This window comes from Pseudomyrmex gracilis, unplaced genomic scaffold (genome assembly GCF_002006095.1).
Source record: "Pseudomyrmex gracilis isolate BER0280 unplaced genomic scaffold, ASM200609v1 scaffold_44, whole genome shotgun sequence".
Lineage (NCBI taxonomy): Eukaryota > Metazoa > Arthropoda > Insecta > Hymenoptera > Formicidae > Pseudomyrmex > Pseudomyrmex gracilis.
In genome coordinates this window covers 893,207-910,988 of record NW_018020628.1, presented here as the reverse complement: position 1 = coordinate 910,988, position 17,782 = coordinate 893,207, and the positions used below count along the sequence as shown (strand labels likewise).

Genomic DNA, 17,782 nt, shown 5'->3' with positions numbered 1-17,782 from the left:
TTTTTTTTTTTTTTTTTTTTTTTTTTTTTTTGCAGTCGATAACGGAGTTCCACATATCGCTTCTTCATATCTTTAAATAGTTTACGTGCGGATTATTAACGAGTTCTTGAAAACAAAAAAAAGGAAAAAAGAAACTTAACAACTGCTTTAAATCTTTAAGTCGTACGAATAAATAATCTCCGCGACATCCGCGGGCGGGTAAAACCAATTTACTTGAAAAAAAAAAAAAAAAAGATGTGCTTTATATTTAAAAATTATACATGTTACGTGATAATGTCATGCGCACATTAATTCCTGCGTCGCGTCTCTGTTGCGACGATTGTTTTCCCCGTACATAATGTATTTAGTACGCGCGCATACGTAATGCCGCGCTTTAAACGCGGCGGTGTGTTTCGGTGTGTGGAACCACTGTATAAAACAAAAAATAATTCTCGTATGCAAATACGTATTGCGCGCACGCAACGTCGAAAAGTAAAACTCCGAGAAGAAATTGCGCGCCACATACAACGTGGACGCGCTGTCGGCGTATATTACGTGCAGGATCTCCTTATCAAAATTACGTTCAAATAGCGTCGATAAAACAAAAATGTAATTTCGCATTCGACAGAGTGAATTCAGTCGGAATAAAATATTGTCGCGCGCGCGCGCGTGCATCGAATACGACACGGATTTCGAATGTATACGCGATAGAACGCCAAAATCGACGAGCGTTGACTTTTGTTTCGTAACATTTGCAGAATTAAAATTGCGACGGAAGGTGTGTGGCGTTCTGTGTGTGCGACAAAACGCGCGATGTTCGAGTGAGATTTTAATTTAAAAAAAAACAAAACAAAAATGTTCACTTTTGTTCACGCGCGAAGAAGATACAGAAAAGGAACTTCTCTCTTCCCGGACTCGAGTTCGCGGATTGGAGTTTTTTTGCGCGTCTTTATCAAACGAACGGAATGAGAACCCCTCGCTACGAATCTAGACGTTCTTTGTTTACGATTGACTGTCGCGTGCAAAAGGGGGTCCCGGAGAGTCGCGGCACCGAGAGCGCACGTGTGTATGTCGAGACGCAACACAAGAAAGAGAGACGAGACGCGGTCTGTGCCGGGAACATGTCGCGATTTCGCGTCAGTAGTAACAATCTTTATTCCCTGTAGCGCCAACTTGTACAAACGGCGTCGTCTATATATAGGAGGAGTCAGGCAAACTTCCTTAAGACCGCCGCGCGTCCATGAGAACTTTTTAACCTCGAACCAACTTTCGACAGTGCAGAATTCTCGAACGTCGAGGATTTCTTTTTTTTTTTTTTTTTTTTTTTTCTCGTTAGAGTTCTAAATCCGAAGGTGTCCGTATAATCCCGTTAAGAAATATTCGCGCTGAAACTTTAATAAAAGTGAGAAAAAAAACGTAAAACCGTCTTCCGACACACCAGAATAAAAATGTCGATGTGCGTGCCTTCGCCTGCTTAGTACTTAAGTTTTGAAATTCCACGAACTGTAAGAGCGTTATTACATGACAAAATATACAAAGAGAGAGAGAGAGAGAGAGAGAGAGGAGATAAAAACAATATTTTCAAGTTTCGTGACTTTGAACAATAAAATATTCAGATCATAAAAATAGATTCACTTTGCTTCGATATAATATTCGAAACTCCGCTTGTTTTTAAATTGCAAATTGTTTTCATGAGAATCGTGAATTGCAGGCGGCATTGTTGTCATTGTTAATTTTTTCCAATTCTACGCAAAAGCAAATTCTGTCTTATGTAGCTTCATCCTTCTATTGCGTAATTAGAAATTTGAGGTAGGACGGGCTTTCTTTCTTGCACGTAATGCCTCGCAGGTGAAAGCCTTTCGGTCGGAAACAATTTCTATTAGATGAACGAAAATATACCCGATGCTGCCGGGTGAGGATCCGAAATTTAGAAACGCGCGCGCGCGTCGAACTCGGAGGTTCTTTTCGTTACGTTCGATTTAATTTTCGTACATCCATAAAATTTAATCGCAAAAGGCCCGGACTAAATTACGCGCGCTCCATTAATTTTTTTCGTCGCGCGGAGTTAGAGGTATTGCATCTCTCACGAACGCGGGACGCTTGAAAAAAAAAAAAAAAAAAAAGCGACGAAGTTTAATAGATGTTAATAAGAGAGTATGGAGGGTTGAAGGAACGAGTTCGTGCGCGTCACCAGTATACGCGCGCGCGCGCGCGCAGTTATTTGGAGCGGGTGCATAAAACACACTGGTGTCGCGCCGGCTGATTTTCGCGCGTATCAGATAGAAAATAATAGGTGCATCGTTCTTTGTCATTTTTAATTTTTTTTTTTTTTTTTTTTATTATCACGAGAATCTCGGAACGCTCTCTCTCTCTCGCAGCACATCAAAACCAGTTTTTCGGTGTGAACACAAAAACAGTTCTTTTTCGTCACCGAATCGCGAATGTCTTCCACATTTCTTCGTGCTCGAGGTCAAACGGCAAGTCACGTTCAAGGTCGCGTTTAATAACGCGACGCCATTGTTCTCGGATTGTAGGTACCTACTCCGCGAGAGAGTAGGCAACTCCGCTCTGCTTTTCCATATTTTTCACCCGAGAGATCTCGGGGTGTGAGAATTTCTGAAAATTAAATAAAAGTTCTCTCTCTCTCTCTGTCGTTCGTTTTTAACGATCTGTTTGTCAAACGCGACGAAAGACACAGTAGTTAGTTCGTGGTGTGACCGCGATGGAAACGCGAGCGCGCGAGTTGATTTTGGCGATTCAGGTCAGAGTACAGCGACGTCGGAAATTTATAAGGTAATGAAGGCGACGCGATAAGAAGAACCTAGAACTGGAATAAATGAAAATAACTTCAACGTTTTTATCGGTGTAACGAAGCTTTTAGTATAAATAAATCATTTTTTATGTGTGCGTACATGATATACACGTAGCATGTAATAACTTGAAAATTTTGAAAAGTGAAAATTGCTAATTTTCTGCAATGACACTCCTTAATGTGTGTCTTTAGATGTTAGTGTGAATGATAATTTATAAAGATTTTAAATATGAATAAAAAAAAGAAATTTAGAGTATCAGGCTGCTCTTGAAACTCTGAAGTGAGCTGATGTGTTCACGAAACATCGGTATAAAATAGGAACAACGTCGGTATAAAAATAATGACACTAACGCGAAACCCGAAAAACGTTCTTCGAACGTTAAAATTTAGAGAGTATCTTTGTTTTCTATTATATCTCTCAGAAGTTACTTAAAGATTTACTGGAGTTTTTTTAATTAGTCATTAGTTTTAAATATATATACATATATGTTACGAATATATAAAATTTATATTAGAACAAGTTTTTGCGGAAGCGGCGATAGACATTCTATAGACGTTCCCGTAATTCTTCTTCCGAGAGTCTCTTTTCTGACGTTTCCATGGTCTCTGGAAAAATTCTGGACTCCGGTCATCATGGGAAATCTCACGGTGCGCGCGGCGGTCTTGTAAAACAGAATCGTGCGGCATTCGCCCCTTCGTTAGAAACTCACGAATTTCATAATTATTGTATTATGGTGCAAGACGGTGCCTGTATACCTGTGTGCCCATTCGTTCGTCCGTCCGTCCGTTCCTCTTGTCCGTCCGTCCGTTCGTCCGCCCGCCCGCCCGCTTGTTCGACTCCTACCTTTTCGCGCGGGCGCACTTGCCACCCGTGGTGGGGGAGAAAGGTTAGGTTGAGGCGGGGATTGTGTAATCCCCATCGTTGAGCGAAGCCTCATCGTCTTCTTTTCTCTGACGCTTTTACTTCTTTCTCGGCTTGCGCCTCTCGTGCGCGCACGCCGAGTTATACACGAATTCACATCGAACCTTCACGGAGGGCCCTCGGTTACGGGGTCCCCGTCGTACGTATTACGTAAGCATTATTTCGCTCCGCGATAATGGCTCTCGTCGCCGTATTAGCGGTGTCATTAATTGAAATGCCTGCTGTCGGGACCGAAAGACAGGTGCGCATGCGTTATCGCGACGCAACACCAACGCGCGGCTGTCTGTTTCGAATTTCTCTGCAATTTCTGTCGCGCGGCTGCGCATTCAATATTTAGCGGCGTAATTGACGTTTTTTTTTTTCTTTGAACGCGCATCGTTTGGCTTTGCGATTAATTAAAGATGTGACATCTGTTTTTTGCTATTTTCGTTAATTGGGGGTTTTTATTTGGGGGCTTTACAATCTTTTTGTTGTGAAAACCCCCTTAAAACAGAAAGTTCAATATTACACTTATTTTCGATGCGGAGCGTTGTTCTCTTTGTTCCCCGCGTGTATTTCCGACGGGAACGTCCTCCCGACGGCGACACCAAAACGTGCGTCTCGTTTTTTTTTTTTTTTTCGCGCTCTTTCGCAATATGTGCGCGCGAAACGACTCGCGTTTACATGTCGCAGTCCGATATGTGCGCGTGTCACACAGAGGGATCCCGTAGTCGCGTGATTGGCCGGACTGTGGGCGAGCGCGATCACGTGGTACGCTGTTTTAATTTCATGGGGAGCGAATCTGACGTCACACCAGGGTCTCTATATGGGCCAGATTCGCCGAGTTGGATTTTCCTTTCTTTTCGATGTGCGCGCGTGCTGCAACGTCATCGTCGTCGTCGTCGTCGTTGTCGTTGTCAGCGAGTTCGGCGATCCAGGAACGCTTATCAACGCAAAACCTAGGCGCAAACCGGATATATGGATCGGCATTCTTCGGAAGGTCTGCGCGACCGACCCCATTGCAAGCGGTGTGCTGCACACACGAATCGCGAACGTTTGACGCAAACGGCCTGCGAATACTTGAATGAACGACACAAATAGTCCATGATATTCCGTCGCTCCTGATGTTATCTGTTACGTATATATGTGTAAATAGAGCGAAAGACGAGAAGCCAATCGGGCGAATATCTATAGGAGAACGGTTTACCGTGCATTATTGCGCTCCAGTTTAAATATCTCTTATGCTTTTGTGAATACACACATATTTTTTCAGTATTCTCGCAAATCTTATCTCGAACTGTCTGTTAAGAGAACGATGAACTGAACTTACTGTCGCAAAGAACGAAAAAATTTTTGCTCCGCGAAATACGAGCGCGTTTGAATTTCTCTTCGTGGTTATTTTATCAATTTTTAAATCGTGTCATATTTGACAAATACCTGAAAAATAAAAATAAAAAAAAATAAAATAAACGAAAACACCAAAAATATAATAGGTAGATGTAGAAAATCAAATAAAATTATAAATCGATTGAATATTTCTATTTTTTTATTTTATTTTATTTTTTTAATACAAACTCTAGACTCTTGCGCACGTTTTAATACAACCCGAGAGAGAGAAGATCCGACTACTACGAGCCGACCGGAGTAATTCCGCGAAAATGGAACTTTTCCGGTAGGCGTGCGCTGCAAAGTTGCGTAATAAAACGAGGCTGTGCGAGAGAATCGCGTGCGCCGTTTCTCTAATGACCGCGGATCGATAGAAATGTGTCTTCTTTGATTTGTTTCACGTGTGTTCACACACACAAAAGACCGCGTCTGCCTCCGTAATTGACAATTCAAGATTTGTTTAATCGAGAAACTTAATTTATTAATTTTGTAAAATTCTCACGCGCGTATGCTCGCATTAATAAAAATGATTATCCGCGTGTATATTTGCAAGCGGCGTTTTTTATCGGGGAGCAAATTGTGTTACGTTAGATTTCGAAGAGAATTTCGAAGCGAATTTTATAAAGCGGAGCGCGCGGGCGGTGATTTCCTCGCTTTGCAGCTGTTGCTGCTGTGAAATTTATCGAACGCGATGTCTTTCGTGTGTAAAAAAGTGAGAAGAAAAAAATAAATGCAATCACGCGCGATTTTGCGTATATTATCCGAAACTTCCGGATACACAATATCCGAATTCGTGATGTGTAGGAAGGAATAATCTCGTTCGCTTTGTGCGGCCGCCAATTCTCGTTCGCTCGATAACCGGCAGTTCGAACATAAATTCCATCCAGTGTTACGGTTCGAAACATACATGCATATTCGACGATCGTCCGATCGAATCACCCCGCTACATCGATACGTTATAAGGCCGTTCGCCCACGCGAATCGTTACCACCCACTCGATTCGCCACCGTTCGAATCCGTCGCGTCGCACAATTTTAATTTTATTCGAATAATGACCGTAGTTCGGAATTGCATGTAATAAAATGAGGTCACGACCTTTGAATAAGAGGAAGTGAAACATTTATATATATATAAAAAAAAAGAACAAATTAACTTTTACTTTAATTGCTCGTACACTGTGGAAACGAGGGAAATTTTATGGAGTATGTTTTTGCAAACATTGAAAGGTTCAAAAATCGTCTTCGCGCGTAAAATGAAATGCATTTATTTACATTTTATGAAACGTATTTTTGCGATTCAAATAACTTGTACGGAAGATGACTATTTCGAGATAGTTGAGTCGTCAACTTCGGAATTGCCGAGAGGGAGAGATTGTCAGGCTCACGTTTCAAAATCGATCGCACGAGACTTTACCGTTCCATTTTCGTGTTTGTCGCGTTTTTTTCATTACTTTTTATAAAACACCGCGACTGTGTTACAGCCGCCATGCTTGAAAACCAGAACATTGCAGAAGGTTGAAAGAGAAACAAAAAAGAAAAAAAACTTTGCGCACACGCACGTGCGCCAGCGTGATCCGCGTGCTAAAGCCACGCGTGCGGGATACAATTGTGGCTCGATATACGATCAGCGATTTGGGTTATTTCGAAAGCGTGTAAACATTTTGACGTAAACATCATGATGAAACACATTACCGATTTCGATATAAGGATCGCCATATTGCGGCTTCTCCCGCGACTTGTAACACGCCAAAAACGCTCGCGAGCTAATTTTGCTAAGTTTTGTTTCTCGCGTTGTGTTTGCAACTCGTTAACGCAACACACACGGTTTGTTTCATTAAAAAAAAAAAAAAAACAAAAACAAGTTTATCACTCATAATCTAGGCCAGTACAACAGCGAGTTGAACGGTATATGTTTATGTTGCGTTCAATAACTCTTGCGAAATTGACGACAAAGTCAATAATCGGCGGAACGTTTTTCAACAAAACAAAGCGAAATGGAAAACTTGATCGGTGCGAAAAAAAAACGAATAATTTTGTTTCTGTCTCAATATTTCATTTGAGGAATAATAGCACACAAAATCGTAAATTTGTCAGAAGACAATTCGTCTTCTCTTGGATATTAAATAGAAATTCTTAAAACAGGAATAATTTATTCAACCGAACGTGTGTAAAAACTTGCTTTGTCGATAAATCGTACCAGAAAAAGTGCGACGCACACGCGCGCAGAACAAGATTTACGATAATATTTAACGCAAAGTCATAAATATTCCTATTTTCTCTATTATAACACACAAAAATATGTATCTGTCCGTACAAAGGGGAACTGTGCTATCGAAAAAAATAAACGCCGATTATAAAACAAAAAACCTCATACATGTTCTAAAATCTGCAACATTAAAGCCACAAAAAATTATTGACAGTGCGTTCAACTTTAAATATTTTTAATGCAATAATTTTAACACAGAACATGTATAATAAAAATCCTAATTTCACGGAGAGAATTAAATGGATAATTCGTGCGATGCGAAACAAGCATCCAATTATGAAGTTCGAATTGATTTCAGTTCGAATTATTGTATGACAATTTACACGTTTAAAAAACTTATTTTTTCGCGCACATAATAGGAGAGAGCAAAATTTGTAAATTTCTTGATAAATCCTAAACTCAATTAGGATTTATCAACAAATTATTGCGCGTATATAAGTTCCGGCTATGTGACAATTATCTATCTAAAACATCTGACAAATTTTTGAAAAGTTTTTCAAAACCCACCACGACGAGCAATTACAAACCTATCGCACTAATCATACGGGTGAGTTATAGAGGCTCCGGGAGGAGATTGGAAACGTCGTGTAGATCTCAACCGCATCGTCGACGAAATCGTCGTCTGCATTTACGAGGTGTGAAGGAACGGAGTCGCGAAAAGGAGCAGCGGCTTACTGTGTACATACATGTATGTACGCGTACATACGTATATATACACACGTATCGTGTATATGTAGACGAGGCGGCGCGCCTTCGGCCGAAACGAAATCGCGGTACCGCAGGATGATGGTATGGCTACGTTTGCGCCGGCTTTGCCTCCACGCAGTACATATCGATAGTCGCGAAGTCGACTTCGACGACGGGGAAACAGGGGGAACAGGAGGTACCGCGGGGTGCCGCGGAGGCGGCAATGTGGAGCGGGTAGAGGTGCGGGGATTACGCGGCGGTACGTGAGGTCGGGGGCGGGAAAGGGGGACGCGGAACAGGAGGGGTGAGAGAGGAGGGTTGTGCGCGGGGCGGCGCAGGCTGAAGTGGGGGGAGGGGGGACGGGCAAGAGCGATTCAACCTCCTTTCACTTTCAACGAGCACGCTCGCTCGCTCGCTCGTTCGCTCGTTCGTTCGTTCGTTCGTTCGTTCGTTTTATGCGACTACTCGGTGTACGAAAATAGGCAACGCCGCCGTTTTCGCCCGAGAGCGCGCGCCCCTGCGAGAGTTCAGAGGCGACGAGTGTGTGTCGCGACCGACCTTCTCGACCCACAATGGTGGTCTACGAGGGTGGCGTCGCGACGACGTGCTGCTCTCGGATCCTAGAGATACGTTAATTTTGTGAAAGACTAGGAGAGGAGAGACGAGTGGACGAGCTTTTGAGCTCGTGATGAAGAGCTTTCGAGCTTCTCTCCATATAACGCGAAATGTGTGCGCACATAAAGCGGTAATTCACATTAAATTCATACCGTCGACTGATGACATTATCGCTCCGATATTTATGATAATTTAATCTCCAATCAATCTAGTAATTTACACACTACGATCTTTGATATCGTATTTATTTCTTCGAGAGACGCACATATAGACGTTTTACACTACATCAGACACTCGTCGCGCATTGATTTCTTTCGCATATTGATTCGCTCGTTACTTTCAATTTCGAAATTGAACAAGTCAAATAATTGACGGAATTTTTGACAAACAATTGAAAACAAAAAAAAAATCCAACAATTTTTGCAACTTCTTTGAAAAAGAACGGGAAATTTCGCATTATCAGATACAAAAGAGGCGTTGTAATCTTTCCATCTGGGACAGTTCTCTGTATCACGAAGAAGGAAGGAGGAAGACTTCAACAATTATTACTTATGCTTTTGACGGACAAAGAAAATGTCATCTATTTTTTTTTGAGTCAGTGTTTTATTGAGGGTCATTGTTAAGATGATTTACCACCGCAATTTGTCTCAAGTTAAATACGTTTTTTCTTCTCTATAGATAGCGTTCCGAGCGGCATGTCTTTTATATTTTGCATGTTGTAGGAAATGACCACCCGCGCGGCGGGCATCTCGGACCGACTGACAAGCGTGGAAAATCATGTTCCTTACACGAGATGATTTCGAATCATGGAAGAGACCATAATAAGTCATTCATTGTTCGTTACATCATGAACCTTGCCTCGTGCCTATGACTTCAGCTTCACCCATTTTCTCGGGAATAGAGTTTATTCAGAAAAAAAAAGTTACCCTTTATCGGTTATAACGTAATATTGTTAAATCAAGCTTAACGTTATTGTCCGGAGTATTGACAGTCGGAGCGTAAGCGGACAATGCGGCTCCGATGATGCGAAAAGTTTGTCGTTTCGCACTTTCCCATTTGGACACCGGGTGGTGGTAAAACCGAGCACAATGATTTTTCTCGAAAGAAAGTTTTGACACGTTCAAATGATATTAGGCGAATATATGAGACTCGGCTTTATTACGATGGGTTCTCGTGACATTTTCCAATGAATTTAGCAGATATGTGATATTTTAATCGTTCAGTTTCAAAAGCGTTCAGTTTTAATAATAATGAAAAAAAGTAACAATCGTACGCAAGATCTATGTTTCGCTTGAAAAACTGAAAACTTTTCATCAAAAAATAGCTTCTGTCACCGATCTTTTTCAAAAATGATAACAATAATACACGTTACGAGATACGGAAGAATCTTCTTGAACGAAGATTTATCTAAGGCACGCGAGACCCTATTGTGCGTCTCGTGTGGCAAATGCACACAGTCGAAATGTGGAAACTTGCCGCAATAAGTAACGATATTTTACTGTCAAGCTTTGATGGGGTCTGAAAACAAATGAGCGCGACAAATGTGTCCAGTCTTCTTTGAATGACGAGAAAACGTCACAAACACGTACTCTCGGATTACCGATCCCAATCGACTTGCAGATCTGCCGCAGATGGTGTTCGTTATCGGAAAGAAGCCGGACGTGTGTGTGTGTGTAAATGTATGTATATATATATATATATACGTGGATTTAAATGCATCCCTCCGATAACGTCGTTAATAAAAACGTGGACGTTTGGAACAAGCGACCGCCGAACATGGTGGTGATTCGCTCGTCGCGTGCAAAGTATTACGCTCGCGTTCCGTTTATATATTGCAACTACGCGCGCGCGTGCACGACACACGCGCGTGTGTGTAACAGAAATAGAAGTGCGGTGCGCGCACTCTCACGCTTTTGTCCTACTTATCTGCCGATTAACCGTGACTTCCGCTTTCGTCGACGTCCGACTCAGAAGACCGCTTCCCCAAGGTTGCTTCGTTCGATCGCGCGCAGTCACGCCCGCGAGATTTCCCTCGATTCTTGAATGGCGTTGAGAACACGAACAAAACGCCGTTTTTAGTTGGCGGATCGCGCTCTCCTGCGCTCCGATCACATGTCGATCGCGTTATTGTAGTCAATCTCGCGCGTTGCCTAATTCGTGCGAATTGCACGCATTAGGAAAATTGTTGTTGATTGTTTCGTTGAGTAAAGTCGCGCAAATCGGACGCAGATCGAGCGCGAGAGATGTGTGTCGGTTACAACGATCGATCTTGTTTTTACACTCATTAAATCTCAATTAATATTAACATATTTGTGTTTTTACACGTTTCGAATCTCGCCAGAGATTTCTTGATTGGTAAACACACTTTCGAAAAGTAAACATCAAGTTGGTGTTCAAAATAAGATACAAAATGTCTGCAAGGTCATATGTAATCGTTTGTAGTTTCATTGGTTTTCTCCGAATATTTGACCGAGTTTTTTGTTTTCAAGGATTTTTGCGCGTATAATGAAAGACTCGGTTGTGCGCGTGTAAAACAAGAGATGGATACGTTTCAAATGTCACTTATCTTGTTTTACACCCGAGCCTTTTATATGTAATTTCTATACGTATTTCTGTGTGTGTTAGTTGCCGAGTGGAAAATAGGCCAGCACCAGAGATAGTGCGAAAAGTGAAATACCACAAGTTTTAACTTTTACTTCTAAAAGTAAATGAATCAAACAAACAACTTTGTTTATTAGAAATTTGATTAATAACATCATTATTAAAAAAGAAAGAAATCTTTTAGTGCGCGGCTCGAAGTTTTCATTCGAGACTAGAATATATGCGAATATATTGATCTTTTTGTGTAGATTTATTTATCTTACATTTCCTCAGAAATTTATACAGCGACTCGACCTTCGGGATAAAATCTCGGCGCATTTAACGGCGCACAAAAATTTGTTTCGCGCTCGCAGCGAAGTCCGTCAAGGATAAAGATCTCTCAGTATATTATTTCCTTCTCTTATTTAAGAAATACAAAAAAAAAAGTCAATTGTTCGCGTTTCACATAAATCGGCGATTCTTCTGTTCTGTTCCAGCTGTGCGAGCGGATAGGATGCGAGGCGGTAGGAACAAATTCGGACCCATGTACAAGAGGGACAGAGCGCGGAAGTTGCAGCTCATGCGTCAAAGGCAACTGGCGATTCAAACGATACGCGGTAGCCTCGGTGGCGATCCATCCAGCTACACGTCCGCGGTGTCGCCGTTGCTGCACATCAAACAGGAAATACAAATACCTCAGGTCTCGAGTCTGACCTCATCGCCTGACTCGAGTCCGTCCCCCGCGACTGTGGCCGCTGGTCTGGTTACGACGCAAGCGGGCAGCGGAGCCGGTCAGCATCAGCTGATCGCGCCGTCCACTCAGCCAAACCTCGGTGCCAGCGGTGGCAATCACCTGCACAACCTCAACTCCGCCCTGGACAGCAAGCTCTGGGCTGCCAACTCCACGACCCCCGGCACGAAGACCTTCAACTTCGGCGAGCAGTCCGCGCCGCCCCACGGCGCCAGTACCGTCGGTTACGGCTCCAACCCCGCTGCCTCTCTGAAAAATAGTCAGATGATAAGGGACTTCCTAGCGTCGATCGACGATCGCGAGTGGCAGACGTCTCTCTTCGGACTCTTGCAAAACCAAACGTACAATCAGTGTGAAGTGGACTTGTTCGAATTAATGTGCAAAGTGCTCGACCAGAATTTATTCTCACAAGTGGATTGGGCTAGAAATTCTACGTTCTTCAAGGATCTCAAGGTAAGTATCGCAGAGTTTGCGACTTTTCAGCACAAATATATATATATATATATACAACATAAGTTTCTTTTTTACTTTCATTTATCGCGACTTTGATTGGTAACTCGCGTTTTGGTTTGTGTTTTAATTTTTTATTTAATCAATAAAAGAATTTAAGTCTCAATAGAAGAAAAAACGCTGAGATGTGCCTCGACATAAAAATATAAACAAACGATATTACAAATAAACTAATCGTAATTGCAACGGTAGTTGCTAATTGTGTGTTGTCGAGAATCTCCTTGTCGAAAGAAGTTTGTTCTTACCGATAAATAACTCGGTTGCTTGGCCTGCTCGTGGCATGAGCGGGGATGTGAGGTAACCAAAGGCATTGCACAATCGCTGAATGATTTCAAAAGCATCGCATCATATCTGGGTCATAACAAGATACGTTTCTGGGTTATGGCGGTTGCCCCAAAGCAGGACCGCGTAAAACCGCATACTTCAACCAGCTATTTTTATAATAACATTTTAATATCACAAGAAATATACATATATATATATATTAATAAATATATCTTAAAATATATCTTAAATAAAAAAGTTATATCACCTATAAATTTTTCATGTGACACGTTGTGCAACCACAGAATTTTAGTACATAATAGTCGTATTTGTATGTGTGTGTTACTTCATCAAAATTCTTCGCAAAATAAATGTTTATATACGAACGAGAAAAATTTATATACATATATATATCCGTGTTATTGCGATGCTTCGTTACATTACATCAAAATATAAACAAGCGACAATGTCATGTAAGATATTTTAAATGAATTGTATAATAAATTATATAATTTTTATGTAATATTGGTATAATGTAATATGTTGAAAAAAGATTGTGCATAAAAATATTATCTTGCCCGTGTTGTTAATGATAATAATAATGATATCAATAAAACTTTATCTGATAGCAGGCATCGAATTATATTAAAGGGTAACGAATTGTTGTTAATATTTACGCAAAGTGTAAATTTTTTATGCGGTAGGTTGACGATCAAATGAAGCTGTTGCAACATTCTTGGTCGGATATGTTGGTGCTGGATCACCTTCATCAAAGGTTACACAATAATCTACCCGATGAGACGACACTTCACAATGGCCAAAAGTTTGATCTCCTTTGCCTCGGCCTACTCGGAGTTCCTACCTTGGCCGATCTCTTTAACGATCTATCCAAGAAACTTCAGGAACTAAAATTCGACAACACCGATTACATATGCATGAAATTTCTAATGCTACTGAATCACGGTAGGTGAATTTCGCACGCGCGAACACACGAAGTGTTTTAAGAAACAACGAGATTAAATTAGGAGACGATAAGACTGTTTTTGTTTGTCCAAGCACACGTACACACACACACACACACATACACACAGTGTCGGGTCATTACATATCGGAGTCGAAATCTTGTGTTTATATTTTGTTTTGTTAGAAAACAATCGTGTTTTACTTCCTTTTTGTAAACATTCTACATTCTGTACAATACAAATCGCTTCTTACTTCGTGTCTCATTGTATGTGCATTTAAATTGCAGATGTTCGCGGATTAGTGAACAAGAAGCATGTGCAAGAGGGTCATGAGCGCGTGCAACAGACGCTTATGGAGTACACGCTAACTTGTTATCCGTCTGTACCAGTATGTATTATTTGTGAAATGCTGTCTCTCTCTTTTCATGTGCCCAAAAACCTAAGATACGACAGCAAATAACGGATATTAGTCTTAGTTCGATTATTTCGTTGCAGGATAAATTCAACAAGCTGTTAGCAGTATTACCAGACATCCATGAGGTGGCGACGAGGGGAGAAGAACACCTTTATCAGAAGCATTGTAACGGGAGCGCACCGACGCAAACACTTCTAATGGAGATGCTTCACGCCAAGAGAAAATGAAACGACCGTTCTTTCCTGGTAATTTATGCCATCGAATACATTTCGTTGCTATAAATAAATATAAGTGTATATGTGTATCTTTCTCTCTCTCTCTCTCTCTCTCTTTCTCTCTCTCGAAAGTTGTGGTAGCGCCCCTAATTTCTTGAGAAAGAGTGTGGACCTCAAAGTACCTATTTAAAAGCTAAAATGCTGCTAAGGTATCGGACCAAGTTAAAGGGGGCTCTGGTTCAAGAAATACCTGTGCATACAAATCAAGTACATAGACGTACATACTTTACAATATATATATATATAAATATATATATAGTATATGTATTATAAAAAAATGTATCTAAATATATAAACACATATATTTTCTATATTTGATGTTGAAGTTTTAGAGTTGTATCCATGGAGAAAATTACCCCTGTTGGTGGGTATATACACAAGCGCAGGGAAACAGTAAGCAAGATGCCTTGAAAACAGTACAAAGGGTGGTTTAAAAAAAAAAAAAAAAAATATTGGTCAAAGGGCAGGGCAATTGAAATAAGTAAAGATATTTTTCTAATACTTAGATGCGAATTTATTTTTAAGCATACCACTGAAGCCTTGCTCTCTCTCACACACAAACGAAATACAATTATACCGTACTAAAAGAGAATCGAAGTCTCTCTCTTCTCCAGATCAATCGTGCTTCTGGGATTCAATGGGCATACTTGAATGACAGTAACTTGCATATAATATACATATGTGTTTGTTGCACGGCCACCTGGGCATCCTTAGTATTTCCTATTTAAAAAAGAAATCTGCATTTTTTGTCACACATTTGCATGCAGCAAAAGTACTATGTATTGTAAATACTAGTTAACATTCCAATTATGTTTGTAAAAAAAAAAAAAAACAAATGTTAAATAATGTAATTAAATACAATAATTTGTGTATAGTTGAATAATGAAATGAAATAAATATATTTCTGTTATTTGGAGAAAAAATTATTAGCTACTTAATGTCTTCACTAATTTTAAGGTGTTACGCATATATTTCTCTTTATTATTTTTTAAATAGGTGGCGGAAAAAAAAACAGGAAAACTACAAATTGCGATATTTTACTATTGTATGTTGTACCATAATAAAGATTCTGTGTTGTTTAAGAAATAAAAAGAATTATTGGAGCAAGGTTTATGTGGTCCTATGTTGTTTAGCGATTAATTCTAAATACATAAAAATAAAACCAACATTAACCGTATCACACAGTTGTTTTAAATAGAGAAATATTTAGTAAATGTTAAGCGAGATATATATATATAAATAAATATATATATAGCGATCGAAAGTAGTAATTTTTCACTAATAGATTATAATTAATATTATTATTATTATTATTATTATTATTATTATTATTATTATTGTTTAGCCAATAGTCAGAAATTCTTCAGTGCTGTGAAGGTTGTCTTTTCGACGCCTGTGGTATCAAAACAAAAAAAAAAAAAAAACAAGCCATTGGGAATTTATATTGTGTGTGTCAGATGTAAAGCTTCTACGTGACAACAGAGACAGAAATCTTTCCTCTGGTACTGCTAGATTGGTAATATTACCCGTTGCAACTTCTCTTGTTTTTAATCCACGTATCAAACACGTACCTGCTGCAAAAAAATATGCTATTTTACTACTTTCACTTTTTCCACCAATTTTTCGTAATAATACATTTAAACTAGGTGTAAAGTACTTGTTGTATACAAGTGCGAAACCTCGACGTCGCATTAGATTAAGAGCCGAGTGTTAAATCAAATCAAGAAGAGCAGTAACGAGTATTATTACCGCGGAAGAGAATATTTTTTGTCAAAAAAAAAAAAAAAAAAATATCGTAAATGTACTTATCACGTGAGTAAAGATTTGTGTCCACTGTCAAGTTCGACATATATACATATATATACATATATGTGTGTATATATGTATATATATATACTACATGCCGATATAAAATATGCTGATGTTCCCAAATTTTCAAATCGCGTCCGGTTCTTCATGTTGAATACAATCGGGAGAAAAAAAATAGCAGTTTTTAGATTCATCATTGTTCACATTTACTCGAGCGCGCCTCTTTGGAAAGAAAAAAAAACAGATTTATTTTTATTTAACTCACGACACGAATGACTACCTCTTCATATCTGTATTAAGTTTTTATATACTTTTACATTTTTAGTAACCACATACCTCAGAATAGACGCCCAGATAGCAATTAAAAAAAAAATGGAATGAATGAATGTAACATGCATAAAAACAGATATTTTTAATTCGTGTAGTGTATATAAATTAAAACACGTTAAGAAACACCTACGATGTAATACAAACTTATTAAAAAAAGTATCGTATTCATTGTATATCCATGTTATTAGCTCTTAGGTTTTATTGTATTTTCTGCAAATTAGTTCATAATTGTGTCGTTTACCATATATTATTAGTTAATGCTGTCACAGTTGGTAAAACAAAAAAAAAACAAAAAAAAAAAAAAGAAAACGAAACAAATCGCTTGAAATCACAAAGCTGTTTGGGACGAGTTTGCGCTATCATTTTATTTATTGTAATCGTCTTTTATTTCCGGGACTTGCGAACACGTCGGTCTGATAATTTTGGAACAAGTCGTATATATACTATATATTTAAAATGCAAACACACACTATTGTCACCTATGAATTCTATGTTAATAAGAAAAAAGCTTTTTCTAAAAGTGGTTCTAAAATCAATTTATCATTGTGTGTATTTGGTATACAGAGCGAGGCATAAACATGTGATATATGATATGTGATATATTAATTCTCTGTAAAAAGTTGGCTTTCAAAGACAAAAGATACTTTTGTTCTTTTTTTACAAATTGGAACAATTACGTACTTTTTTCGGAATCGATTCCGATCGAAAAGTTTCCTCTGGGTTTTCCTCTGTTGTCGCAAAAAAAAAAACGACACAATCGAAAAGCACAACTACTTCGATCGAAAAACCGTATTTCGAAAATAATTACATAATAGCCACTTTTTAAAACCACGAGAAATATAAATGTTTTTGTTTTTCAACAAACATATTTGTGTTTAACTTTCGCGTTTGAATCATTTTTTGTCTATCTCCGAAAAATTCGTTCTTTGAAGTTTGTGTGTAATAATTGTGTCACATAAAATATAATAAGTTTATATTATGTGTTTAAGCAAGTTTTACACTTCTTTATTGGAACAGAATTACACGGACATATCCTTAACTTGAGTAAAAAACGTGCAAACAAAAAAAAAAAAGTAATTTTTTCTACAAATCGACATTATTTCATTCATATCTCACATCTTTGAATGCCTCATTCTTTATGCACGTCCATCTTGAACATGAATGACGATCGATCATCTGTTACGCGTTTAATTAACAACACTAATTAGAATAAACATACGACAAGTACAGCGTTATTGTAC

General features: G+C 39.2%; 1 protein-coding gene across 1 annotated transcript in view; it reads left to right on the top strand.

Moving 5' to 3' along the window:
* Window positions 1-17,751, top strand: part of LOC109853119 (nuclear hormone receptor FTZ-F1) — a 24,451-nt gene extending 6,700 nt beyond the window's left edge. The window contains exons 2-5 of the mRNA XM_020424908.1: window positions 11,723-12,429; window positions 13,455-13,713; window positions 14,000-14,100; window positions 14,208-17,751. Coding sequence (XP_020280497.1) covers window positions 11,723-12,429; window positions 13,455-13,713; window positions 14,000-14,100; window positions 14,208-14,354 — 1,214 coding nt within the window. The 3' untranslated portion in view covers window positions 14,355-17,751. The remainder of the gene's footprint in view (window positions 1-11,722; window positions 12,430-13,454; window positions 13,714-13,999; window positions 14,101-14,207) is intronic.
* Window positions 17,752-17,782: the final 31 nt, after the last annotated feature.